Genomic DNA, 13,098 nt, shown 5'->3' with positions numbered 1-13,098 from the left:
AAACTGCCAGGGTCACCAATGTAGGGGAATGTGTAGAAATGAGGACAGAGACTTTGTTGCAAGTGAAAATATATAGCGACAGATTTATTTCCTCAAACAGACAACCCCCTCACAGCCAGAGGTGCGTTCCTTAAATAACGCGTCGCACCCCCAGGTGAGTCTAACGCCCCCTTCCATAAAGGGGACACGCACCATACACCTTACACACAGTGAATTACAATACCGGGGAGATACCGCTACAAGGCCATTTTTGAATGTCACATTTATAGAGGCACAGGGATCTGGACGCTTATGGTTCTTATCCATTTATGATTTGTGGTTGGAAACATATAGCCTGAATAAGAAACCTGTTTCCGGTAGTAAATGAGGACAACACTGGAGTGTAGTCAGGTGTTTATTCCTAGATCTGGGAAAGGGTTACTGAGCTTCATGTTGTAACATCAAGGCGTCTTGTTTGACTCTTCAATGACCAATAGACATTTGTTATTGTCTTTCGCTGTAATGGGGATTGTTTTCATGTTAAGGATGGAGAACATGTTTGCCATTAGTTAATCCATAATATCAAACCTTTTATTCAAACAACTCAAGACAGTAAATGCGACTTGGATATACTAAACATGTTTAATTTTTATTTTAATTATGAATTATCTGCCGCTCTATAGCTGTTCCACCCATATTATCTGCAATCCATAGATTGTTCTCATTTGATAACATCATGCAGTAGTTCAGTTTATCAATGTTAATAAAGTTAACATCAAGTGTTACATAATTTAAAATGCTATGTATACCCTCTAAATATTATCACACATTATCCCCTGTATAAAATATTTGTGCAAAATTAGATTTAATAATACTATTTGAGACCAGGTTTCATTTAAAAACTTCATCCAGATTCCCCTGGATGAAAAACAGAAAATTAAGAATTGAGTGGAGTAAGAAAAAAGTTAAATTATAAAATATAAAAATAATCTTTTACGATTAAATTAGGCCATTAGTTGAATGGCTCAAGTTGCAATAGTGTTTAATGTTGAACCTACTATTTTTCAGAAATTACATTGCCATACATCAGCTATGAGAGCCTGGGCCTCTCCTGGCTAATTTCTAACCAATAGAGCATCAGAAAGTCGAAATGCATCACGGCATGTGGTGGTCTTCCACCATATAGGACTCTGTAGAATCTTAAACCAAAGTAAATATACCGTAAGCTAGTCAATTTTTTTATTTTATTTAGTTTTTTGGGGGGATTCTATATTCTCAAACACTTAATCTCTTCTTCTCCTCTCTCTTTATGTCTCCCCCATCCTTCCTACAGCAGCCTTTAAACCTCCTAAGAGGTGGAGATTGGTCGATCACGGGGATCTGAAGGAGTAGCTCTCGTCGTCGTACTCCAGCTCAACCTCCTCGTCTTCGTCCAGGGGTCCGTACCTGAACTTGCGGTACATTGTCCCATCCTGGCCCATGTACACAATGTTCTCCTCTTCCTCATCCTCTTCCTCGCCGCCCTCTTCGTCACGACCATCGCTCTGGATGATGTGGTCGCTGTACTGTCCGAGGGACGAGGTGGCGGCAGTCCGCCTCCAGCTCCCCCTCCGGCCATCCAGTTTCTGGTAGCCACCGGCCTTGGCCTTGAGGGCTCTGACCACCGGCTGGGCTTTGGAGCGAGCCTGGAGGAGGAGGAAGAGCGTCCCACCAATGGCTCCGGTCAGCAGGACGCAGAGAGCCACCCAGAGCCCGGCCCGGCTGCCTGCCAGCTCCTCGGCTCCCCTCGGCACCACGTTGAAACCTGGGACACAATCCACTGAGGAAAAGAAATAAAGCATGTCAGTTAGGGGCTGTCGAAGAGGGAGGTAGAAGGCACTGGGCTTGAATCACAATAGATTAAATTAGATTCAATATCACTAAAGAATGACAACTTCAACATGAACAAAAAAAATCCCCCCCAAATCCTGTCAACGTGATCGAGCAGTATCAGATAACTGTAGTGTGTACATCAGCATCATTAGGGAATGCTAATTGGCCTAATATACACCCTTTCTCTCTGGACAAACTAACTCCCTAACCCTGGATAATTTGTTTCTCTACTTGTTCATGCGTTTGCTCATCTTTCCGCACCTATGGAGGCCTGGCAGTCGCAACACTCGTACGGTATGGGCTCCCTACGGTCGCTGTGCGTTTCCTTGCTGCAGCAGGACATGCAGCGGCCGTCCTCAGACAGCAGCTGGAGGCTTGGACACACGGTGCAGTTCCATTGGCCGGGGCCGCGGCAGTTCAGACAGCTGGGCTCACACGGCTGGCAGTTGGGCTCCCAATGGGCGGACTCCTTGGAAAGAAAGCAGGTTAGAGCGTTCCCTTGTGCTATACCCTGCGGCCCACCTACCGGGCATCACCTTGCCTGACACACATACAGAGGCCTCAGGATTTAGACCAGGAATGAGCAGCAGGAACTGATTTCTTGGTGGGTGGACTGAATGGAACAATTGAGTGACTGGATACCATGCTTGAACCAGAGGAATGATTTCCACACTAATCTAGCTAGATATATGTAGCTATAGCTAACGCTTCCATAATCGTGGATCGTGGATTCAAAGCCCCTGAGCAGAAGTGAAAGCAAAACGGATACCTACCTGCTTGGCAGAAATGATTAGCCATCAGTAAGGGATAGTCACTACATTTAAGAGAACATCTAAAAAGAAAAGTATTTTACACATGCACTGTGGATTACCTGGGGTGTAGCATAAAAACCCAGCATACATTGAGATTCACAGATGCCAACCAAGAAGTCGTATCCTTTGTAACACGATTCACAGGCGAGAGGGCCCTCACCTGGAAAGAGAGAAATCAGCTTCTTCAGAACTGCAACGGGGTGAATTATTTGTATCACACACCATGACCATAGACCTAAATTAATAATAAATATAACCGTAAGCGGTGATTAACGGGGTCAGAGCAAAATTAAAAGTCAAGAACACACTAATGGAAGATATGCAAATATGACATTTAATTATGAAGGAAAGATGTTGCACTTAATGCAATACTGTGCCTCGGCTTTCAGGTGAGCTGCAGAGCAATGGCCAAATGTCATGTTCAGCTTGTTCATAATGCTCTAATAGGGATTCGAACTCTCAACCTATGGATCACCTGTACAAGGCATTATACCATTGAGCCACTTATAAACCTGAACTGCAGCCTCATTCACATGGTCAAAAAATATCTATTGATAATCACACAAGTAAATTAAGGGCTTTCTTAAAAGCATATACCTGAAAAATCTTTGAAATTCTGGGGAAATTAAACATTTGTAGGCAAGAACACTAACGGAAGAAATATAAATAGTTAATTATGAAGGAAAAATGGTTAACGAAGAAGTTCCCCTTAATGCCATACTGTGTCTTGGCAGTCAGATTCTTGGAAACTAATGAGCCGGTATGTTGATTGCCTGATGAATCTCAGGTGCTGTTCAATGTTTCTTAAATGAGCGGCAATGTCATGTTCAGCTTGTTCATAATGCTCTAATCAGGATTCGAACCCTCAACCTAAGGATCACCAATACAAGGCATTACCCCATTGAGCCACAGACATTCCTGAACCGCAGTAAGCCTCATTCACATGGTGAAAATGTCTATTGATAAGCCCACAACATCAAGAAAACTCCAAGCACACATTTCACAAGAGAATTAAGGGCTTTCTAAAAAGAGTACAGATCTGAAAATTTGCGCTGTTAATGGTATCCACCTAATGATAGCCGTAAGGTAGTTATACGAAAACAAAATTGTCATATAGGCAAAATGGGTTTAGAGCAGAAGACCAGGGTAAAAAGATGCATCTGATTTTAGAGATTTGTATGATGAAAGAATTTTGAGTCAAGTTCAATCTGGTAAGGAGAAATAATGCTAGTTCATAATTTTTTAATAATTTTAAATAGCGCCACCTTTTGGTGCAGTACCACAATTTTGGTTCATGGGTAGTGGGGGGTATTGGTATCTACCTAATAATAGTCGTATGTTTTTTTATACAATAACAAAATGGTCATATAAGAAAAATGGGCTAACTGCTCCAACTTTATTGGCCAATATTTCTCAAATGGAACTAAATAAAACAAATTCTGTTTGATGATTTTTATGAGGCTTGGTCTAAAGATTTTATGTGGCGATTTTGCTGAATTTTTGATTATTTTTGTAGCCTGTGAATCTTTTTTATCATGTTTGGCTTTAATATGAAATTGTGGGAAAAGTAAACATTTTTAGGGCATAAGACCAGGGTGAAAAAGATGCATCTGATTTTAGAGATTTATATGATGAAAGAATTTTGAGTCCAGGTCAATCTGGTAAGGAGAAATAATGCTAGTTCATATTTTTTTTTAAATAGCGCCACCTTTGGGTGCAGTACCACAATTTGGGTTCATGGGTAGTGGGGGGTATTGGTATCCACCTAATAATAGTCGTATGTTTTTTTATACAATAACAAAATGGTCATATAAGAAAAATGGGCTAATTGCGCCAACTTTATTGACCAATATTTCTCAAATGAAACTAAATAAAACAAATTCTGTTTGATGATTTTTGTGAGGCTTGGTCTAAAGATTTTATGTGGCAATTTTGCTCAATTTTTGATTATTTTTGTAGCCTGTGAATCTTTTTTATCATGTTTGGCTTGAATATGAAATTGTGGGAAAAGTAAACATTTTTAGGGGATAAGACCAGGGTGAAAAGATGCATCTGATTTTAGAGATTTATATGATGAAAGAATTTTGAGTCCAGGTCAATCTGGTAAGGAGAGATAATGCTAGTTCATATTTTTTTAAATAGCGCCACCTTTGGGTGCAGTACCACAATTTGGGTTCATGGGTAGTGGGGGGTATTGGTATCCACCTAATAATAGTTGTATGTTTTTTTATACAATAACAAAATGGTCATATAAGAAAAATGGGCTAACTGCTCCAACTTTATTGGCCAATATTCCTTAAAATGGAACTAAATAAAACAAATTCTGTTCGATGATTTTTGTGAGGCTTGGTCTAAAGATTTTATGTAGCGATTTTGCTGAATTTTTGATTATTTTTGTAGCCTGTGAATCTTTTTATCATGTTTGGCTTTAATATGATATTGTGGGAAAAGTAAACAGGGTTAGATAGATGCATCTGATTCTAGAGATTAATATTATGAAAGAAAATTTATATTTTGAGGCCAGGTCAATCTGGTGAGGAGAAGTAAGCCTAATTCATGATTTTTTACAATAGCGCCACCTTTGGGTGCAGTACCATTTTTGGGAGGTGTAAAATATCCAGAGTTTTTCGACTTACGGTAAAGGCTGCATTATGACTTTTACAGAATTTGAGGAAAAAAAAAACGTACAGAAACAATATGGTTACAGAAACAACGTTAACAGGGTCCTACAATATGGCGGGCATGGTGGCTGTGGCCTAATGAATACATCACAGTAAACAACATTTGATTTCTCCACGTATCTCATAGTATGTTTGGTTGAGGTCAGATTCGAAGCGGCGACCACATGGTCATGTTGCCGACACTGTACCTCTACACCACATGGACATGTATGTTGTCAAGGGCAGATTATACTATATTCTTAGAAAGAGACTTCTTCCTTACGTGGATGTATGCTGAGCATGGTAAATATGGTAAAATTTGTCATTGGTATGCCTTGTTTTACCGGGGTTAGCTCCCACTGTCAAACAGACGTTTGCGAAATGACGTGTGTACCGCCCAGTGTAAGGCCCAGCCTACGTTGGAGAAGCTGCCGTTTAGATAGACAAACTTCAACAAATGCTTTTTTTCAGATCTAGACAAAAAAATGTGCATGGGTATACTATGGAATCTCCTCTCAGTAGCCATCTTTGACAGCTGAGCCTACGGGGTTTTGATGCAAAATTATAGCTGATAAAACGTGTTGTAAAGCTGTTTAGATATGCATATATTTTCGTCTTTGGGCTTATTATTATATATTAAAGACCATATAGTCTCACTGTCACCTGGTACATGTGTGCCAAGTTTGAAGCCTTTACCACCTCCAGCACCAAAGCAGTTATTGTGTGAGTGTTTTGGTCAATTGTAGTCATTGCATCAAATCTAAGTGGTCTGACCTTGAGGGTTGCACCTTGAAAGTTTGATACAATTTCCTGCATGTTGTAGTTTTCTAGTGGAAAAGTCAGCCTGTTGAGTATGTTACACTTCAACTGCTTATTATAATTTATGCAACTTTTGACCATGTAGTTTTTGATATATGGCTGAATTTGTCAAAATTAATAAATAATTTAAACAAATACAATAGGGTTCCTACGGATATTGTAGGACCCCTAATAATAATAAAACAATAATAAGAACTGTTATTATTTGTACTTACTAATATGCAAACATAATAATAATAATAATTCATTATATTTATATAGCGCTTTTCAATGACCCAAAGACGCTTACAGTGAAGGGGGGACCTAACTCACCACCACCAGTGTGTAGCACCCACTTGGGTGATGCACGGCAGCCAATCTATGCCAGAACGCTCATCACACACCAGCTTGAGGTGGAGAGTGAGGGAATTAATGAGTCAGCCAATTGTACAGGAGGATTATTAGGGGGGGCAGATTGAATTAGCCTGGTTGGGCCAGGACACCGGGGAAACCCCTACTCTTTGCGATAAGTGCCCTGGGATCTTTTATGACCTCGGTGAGTCGGACCTCGATTTTACGTCTCCTCCGAACGACGGCACCTTCCACAGCACAGTGTCCCCGTCACTGCACTGGGGCATCGGGATTGATGAGGGAAGGGGCCAGAGGGAAGAGTGCCAACTATTGGCCACCACCCGTCACCACTTACAGCACCTGATATTCCAAGGCGGTCTCCCATCCAAGAACTAACCAGGCCCTACCCGGATCAGACGAGATCGGGCGTGTTCAGGGTGGTATGGCAGTGATATGTGTAATGAATCACAATAAAATTAGAGCAAAAGCATTACAAAATAAAAAACATAGGCTGCGATCTTGACTACACAAACCAAACTGGCTTGTAAAAGCACAATTATGTGATCTTCCCTCAGGTGTTCCCAGGGTTTGAGTTAGGTGGGAGCCAGTGGGAGCTGAGCTATCATAGAGAGAGGTCTGGCTCCCATGAAAGCAGCAAACTCAAATATCTCTGGGGGTCTCTGAAAATACAGCAGCATAATATTGTAATTACAAATAAAGCTATTTTTCCTTCCACATACAGATTAATATTGCTTTAAGTAAGGGATAATAGAACGCCGGTCATTATCAGGAAAATAACCCCAGGTAGGGCGAACCGGCCACCGATGCGAAACGGAGGTGTCTTGCTTCGACCTGAAGGGGCCTATTTTCGATAATGAGCGGCTACTTGCCAAACGAAAAAATAACTTCACAAGGTGTCTATTTCTCAGCAGAGAAATAGTTAGCCAAAGACGTTGACGTCGCTTAGCAACCGAAGACGCTGCCGTTGTTGTGAAGGGCCCATGCAAGTGAACGGCGCGTTCCACGGCATTGAGAAGAGTCGTGTCATATTATATATTTACTATATTTACTTGCTATATTTACCCCCCCTTAATGTGTTAAAGTGTTAATAGCACAGTAGCAGGTACCCTTGCAGGTGTTGCAGCTAGGGTGGCACTTGTGGCATGTTTTGGACAAGGTGTCATGGTAGTAACCAAGGGGACAGGCCTTCAGACACCTCCCCGACTGTGTGTGATACCAGTAGTCCTCCCGGCAGCCCAGACAGTGGTGGTTACTGGGCCCAGAACAACGGCTGCAGGACGGCTCACAGCGCTCACAGAACCCAGAGGTGGTGTTGCTGTAATGACTGGAGAGGACAGGAACAAGGGATCATGCTGTTGAACATGCATATGGATACTGAAGAAGAGAGTGAGTGAGTGAGTGAGTGAGTGAGCGTTGTACAGTGTTGGTGCTCTCACCCCTCTGAGCAGCTCTCCACACAGCTCTGTCCCTGGTAGAACTGGCCGGGTTTACAGGTCACACACTCTACACTGTGTCGTCCCACACACGACCCACAGCTCTCGTGACATCGCTTGCACGCCAGCTCCTCTCTATCTCCGTAGTAACCAGCAGGACACTCCTCAATACAGGTGTTGTCTGACAGACAAAGGAAAAATGAATAAATTCGGGATTTCTTAAATTTATGGATTAGCAAAAGTTGTTAAAGCTCTTTTGGCTTTTTTTAACAGAGCAGAAATGCTACTAGGAAATAAACATACATTATATTATACATAAAAATGTAATAAAACATAATGCAAAAAAAAATATATATATATATATAAACTTTAGCTTCTTTGGATTCTCTTTAACGAGCTTGGCTTACTGTGGAAACATTTTGACGAAGAACTTTCGTTTTCAAATCCGTTTTCTGAAAGAAATGTGTGTGGGCCAGATGATACCCTGTGTAACTCAGACTTAGCCCTGATGTCCAATCTCTTTTGGGAAAATTCAGTTAAACAAGGGAGTCTGGAGGAATATCCCAGCAATTTGGGCAGGACATCGGATGGCGGATTGGTCTTGACCAGTGTTGGGACTAACGCGTTACAGTAACTACGTTACTTTTGCGGTAATGAGCACTGTAACTAATTACTTTGTCAAAATCAGTAACGCGTTTATCGTTACTGCGATTTAAACAGGCTCGTTACTCGTTACTTCACGTGCATAACCCAGAACTAGTTTCCGTGGTGGACGTGAAGCGAACGTGAGTCACGTGGAGCAGCGACGCGCAAGTAAATGAATTAAAGCAATGGCGGCAGTCGACGACAGTCCAGGCGTTGTATTTCTCTCATGGAAATATGCACATTATTTTTCCTTTCTGACGGTCAAAGACTTAAGGAATATTTTGGTGACCTGTCATCTATGTGGAGGTTCGCAAACTCTAGCCACATAAAAAACTAGCAATTCTAATCTGATGAAACATCTTCAGAAACAACACGCATCTACCAAGCTAGTTGAAAAAGACCCTGAAGGTAACACAGGTGATGCTGCTGCTAACGTCAGCTCCGCCGACGCTAAAGGAGAAGCGACTCCAGCCAAACAACGAAAGCTTGATTTTACAAAGCCTGTTGCACAGTCTGTAACCCAGACACAGCTAAACAAATGATGGAGATGTATGGACAAAGACTGATATAGACATAGACATACTAACGTAGACTACTAAAGCACATTATCCTCCATTATTGATTTCATCAGTTGTTTTATTTATCTAAACGGCCAGAGTGGAGGAAATATTATTTTTGTTAAACATTAACTATGTGAGGCTGAAAGTACTTTATGTTTATTTAGTTTCTCTTTGTGAGGCTGAAAATACTTTTAAGTTTGCCAATCATTATTGATGATGAGGTTTCCAGTTGGTGGAGTTAGCTGTTTTGAGTTAAGGTTAACAAAGAACGGATAAACCTCACTGTGTTTACATTGTAAACATCTATTGTATCAGTTTTGCACTATTATTGATTCCTACAGTTGCTAAATGGTCTGAGGCACAGTTTCATTTTTGCACTGCCAAAACTATACTTTGTACCTGTTTCAATGGCTACAATAAATATGCCATAAATATATCAAAAGTTTAAAAACATACTGTATGTTGTGTTTTGTTGATCCACTGCTTCATCATAGTGATACTGGGTACAATGATCAAATTTTACAGTTTTGTCGAACGCTATGCCACATCAACCCCAAAATAATGTTTGTGCATTTGTAGAGGGTTGGAAACAGTTGGAAACAATGGAAATATTTCATTTATTTGCACTCACACTACTACACTGCTATGGCACATTCAGGTCACTAGGTGGCGCATTGTGCTTGTGGTACGATAGGACTTACATGTAAGCAAGCCAGAGGACTGGCAGCCTCCCTAGCTATCCAGTTAGGGAGATCCTTTGCCACATTAACACATTAATAAGATAATTTAGAAGAACAAAAAAGTTACTTTCCCTAGTAACTAGTTACCTTGAAAGCAACAAGTAACTTAAAGTAACTGAGTTACTTTTGAAAAAAGTAACTGAGTTACTTTTGAAAGAAGTAACTGAGTTACTTTTGAAAGAAGTAACTAGTAACTGTAACTAAGTTACTAATTTAAAGCAACTTGCCCAACACTGGTCTTGACACAAGTCAAAGCGCGGAATGCGCAGCTCGACAGACAGCTCGGTCTTACTAAAAGTCAGATACATTTCAGAGACATTCCTTGAGACATTTCGGACACATTTCGGAGAAAGGTCTGACACATCGGGACACATTCAGAGTCATTGTTCTATGATACGATAAAAAAACATGTTAAAATGTAATTATTTGAATAAGGTCATACTGTATGTGTTCCGTAAATGTTGTATCCCACGGTTGGAAGGATCTCATCTGTTATCACCATTTGGTTTTATTCAGAGTCATTGTAATTGTTCTGTGATACAATATAAAAACATGTTCGAATATAATTATATTGGTGGTGACTTTTATTCTATGATTTTTCTTGCGTGAGTATTATTTTGTGTGTGAAATTAATGTTAGTATGCAGTAATTATAGATTGCAAAACTTAGGAAATACGTTGTTTATAGCTGACTGTGTGACAAACAGCAATCACACTGACTGTGTGACTGGGGTTGAAATATGAACAATTATTCAGCTACACTACGGAAACACTTTCAGCTTTGCTGAAACCGCCGTTTGCACCTTTTATTGTCCAGGCCTGCGAAATGAAATATGAGAAATATCTCAGGGAGTGTCTCCAAAATGTGTCAAATCGTATTCTTGCGCCTTCTAACATGCTAGGGTATTTTAAGTGAGTTGTTGGTGCTTACTCAGAAGAAAGAGAGTAGCGCAGTTGAGGCAGCAGCCCTTCCCAGGCCCTGAGCAGCGGTGGCAGAGTGGGTCACACAGCAGGCACTGGCCTTTCTCATCCATGTAGGTGTGCACGGAGCACTGGCTGTACCACACACAGTGGCCCATCTCGTCTAGACGTCTGTTGTCCTCACAGCTCAGGCAGGAGGAGGACTCGTAGCCTGAGCAGGTCAGACAGGACTCTGCGCAGTCTGGGTGAACAACATAGAGACATTTAAAAGAGTATTTAACCTTTTGTTGATATGGTTACCTAACGGAACATGCAATTTAAGGTTAAATATCACCTTGATACAGGTGATACAACTTGAGCAGCATATTAACAACAGTTTAGATGGCCACTGCAGCCATATGAAATACATGCAATATAGCAAAGATGATCACATTATTGATAGTCACGTAAATATGTAACAATCCTTAAATCATCTAGATACTATTCATATTTATCATCATCACTTCCTGTTATTTCCTTGTCTCTATAAAAGCTCTTTCATCTAAAGTGACAAAGATAAGGTTACAGTGCATTAAGACATGTGAGACAAAATACAAGTACAAAGCAACAAACAAGTGCATGTTGAAACCTGTCTCAAATGTCCAAGTACAATGGTCCACTGAATGTTTAATGACCATGATGGGTATACCTGCGTCCTGAGGGAGGAAGGTGTATCTGCATGGTGAGGGAGGGAGGTGTATCTGCATAGTGAGGGAGGTATATCTGCATGGTGAGGGAGGTGAATCTGCATGGCGAGGGAGGTGTATTTGCATGGTGAGGGAGGGAGGTGTATCTGCATGCTGAGGGAGGGAGGTGTATCTGCATGCTGAGGGAGGGAGGTGTATCTGCATGCTGAGTGAGGGAGGTGTATCTGCATGCTGAGTGAGGGAGTTGTATCTGCATGGTCAGGGAGGTGTATCTGCATGGTGAGTGAGGGAGGTGTATCTGCATGCTGAGTGAGGGAGTTGTATCTCCATGGTCAGGGAGGTGAATCTGCATGGTGAGGGAGGTGTATCTGCATGGTCAGGGAAGTGTATCTGCATGGTGAGGGAGGGAGGTGAATCTGCATGGTGAGGGAGGGAGGTGTATCTGCATGCTGAGGGAGGTGTATCTGCATGGTGAGTGAGGGAGCTGTATCTCCATGGTCAGGGAGGTGTATCTGCATGGTCAGGGAGGTGTATCTGCATGGTGAGTGAGGGAGCTGTATCTCCATGGTCAGGGAGGTGTATCTGCATGGTGAGGGAGGTGTATCTGCACGCTGGTTACAATGGGGAAGTGTCTCAGACTGTTCAGCCAGATGTGTTGAATACAAACACAGGTCATTAAGGAGCATTTAGCAGAGGACACCTCACCCAGGGATGCCGAACAGATGTGGACTGTTTGAATATAATAATTGGGTTCTATTCCTAATTAACCAAATGATTAATTGGGAATCATTGGGTCCTATTCTCTTACCATGGCATTCTTCGGTGTGCTGATCATAGTAGGTACGCAAGGGACATTGATTCAGACACTCTCCGCTGTAACGCACAGCCTTGGGGTTCTGGCACAATGTGCAGTCGTCCGAGTCCGGCCCATTACACGAGGCGCAGTTGCCATGGCAATGCATGCACTCCTGCTCGCTGGCATAATATCCACCAGGACAGGCGCCTACACACGTGTCCTGGTGCAGGAAGAAGAACTCGGCACATTCTGGGAACAGAGCGGAGAGTTGGGTCAGCTATAACTACAAAGTCAGGACATTCTGCAAGGTGTTGAATGCTCCGTCTGTGATTGATGATATTCATAACCTACTCTTTATGTTATTATTATTGTTTTGCAGCACCTGCTAATGCTTAGAACAGGGCTGGGATGAATGCCCTCTCTTCCCTTTTATTCAACATGTTGTTTAGTATTCACAGTGTATCTGTGGATACCTATTATTATTCTAGGTTTTATTATAATTTTTTGATTTAGAGGCCCATATCTCGAGGGGTAAAATGTTTTCAAATTTGTCAGACCTAGGTCTAACTTAGGCCTCGAAAGAGTTTGAACATTTCTGAAACTTGGCATACATTTTTGCCATTGGGACCAATAAGGGGGACCGTCAGGATAGAATTTGATGTACTGTGACAATTTTGAAGAATCTTTAAAAATCTTTTTCAGAATCATAGCTTAAAATGAAAAAGATTTAGATATTCATGATCTATGGAAATGCCTGATTAAAACAGACAAGTTCATAGCACCGTCGAACTGGACGTCAGACAACTGCAGACTCGTGATGGCTGT

At 41.5% G+C, this 13,098-nt stretch overlaps 1 protein-coding gene across 1 annotated transcript in view; it reads right to left on the bottom strand.

Annotated features, from left to right (window-relative positions):
- Window positions 1-1,349: 1,349 nt before the first annotated feature.
- The window catches only part of LOC307077753 (proprotein convertase subtilisin/kexin type 5-like), a gene marked incomplete at its 3' end in the record, with an annotated part of 123,938 nt that continues 112,189 nt past the window's right edge, over window positions 1,350-13,098 (bottom strand). Inside the window, exons 30-36 of the mRNA XM_079739220.1 lie at window positions 12,286-12,522; window positions 10,802-11,032; window positions 7,930-8,107; window positions 7,600-7,817; window positions 2,723-2,823; window positions 2,113-2,320; window positions 1,350-1,798 (exon numbers count right to left, since the gene is read on the bottom strand). Coding sequence (XP_079595346.1) covers window positions 1,350-1,798; window positions 2,113-2,320; window positions 2,723-2,823; window positions 7,600-7,817; window positions 7,930-8,107; window positions 10,802-11,032; window positions 12,286-12,522 — 1,622 coding nt within the window. The remainder of the gene's footprint in view (window positions 1,799-2,112; window positions 2,321-2,722; window positions 2,824-7,599; window positions 7,818-7,929; window positions 8,108-10,801; window positions 11,033-12,285; window positions 12,523-13,098) is intronic.

Source organism: Pollachius pollachius (assembly GCF_949987615.1).
Source record: "Pollachius pollachius genome assembly, chromosome: 1".
NCBI classification, from domain to species: Eukaryota; Metazoa; Chordata; class Actinopteri; order Gadiformes; family Gadidae; genus Pollachius; species Pollachius pollachius.
This window is presented reverse-complemented; position numbering and strand designations above follow the sequence as displayed.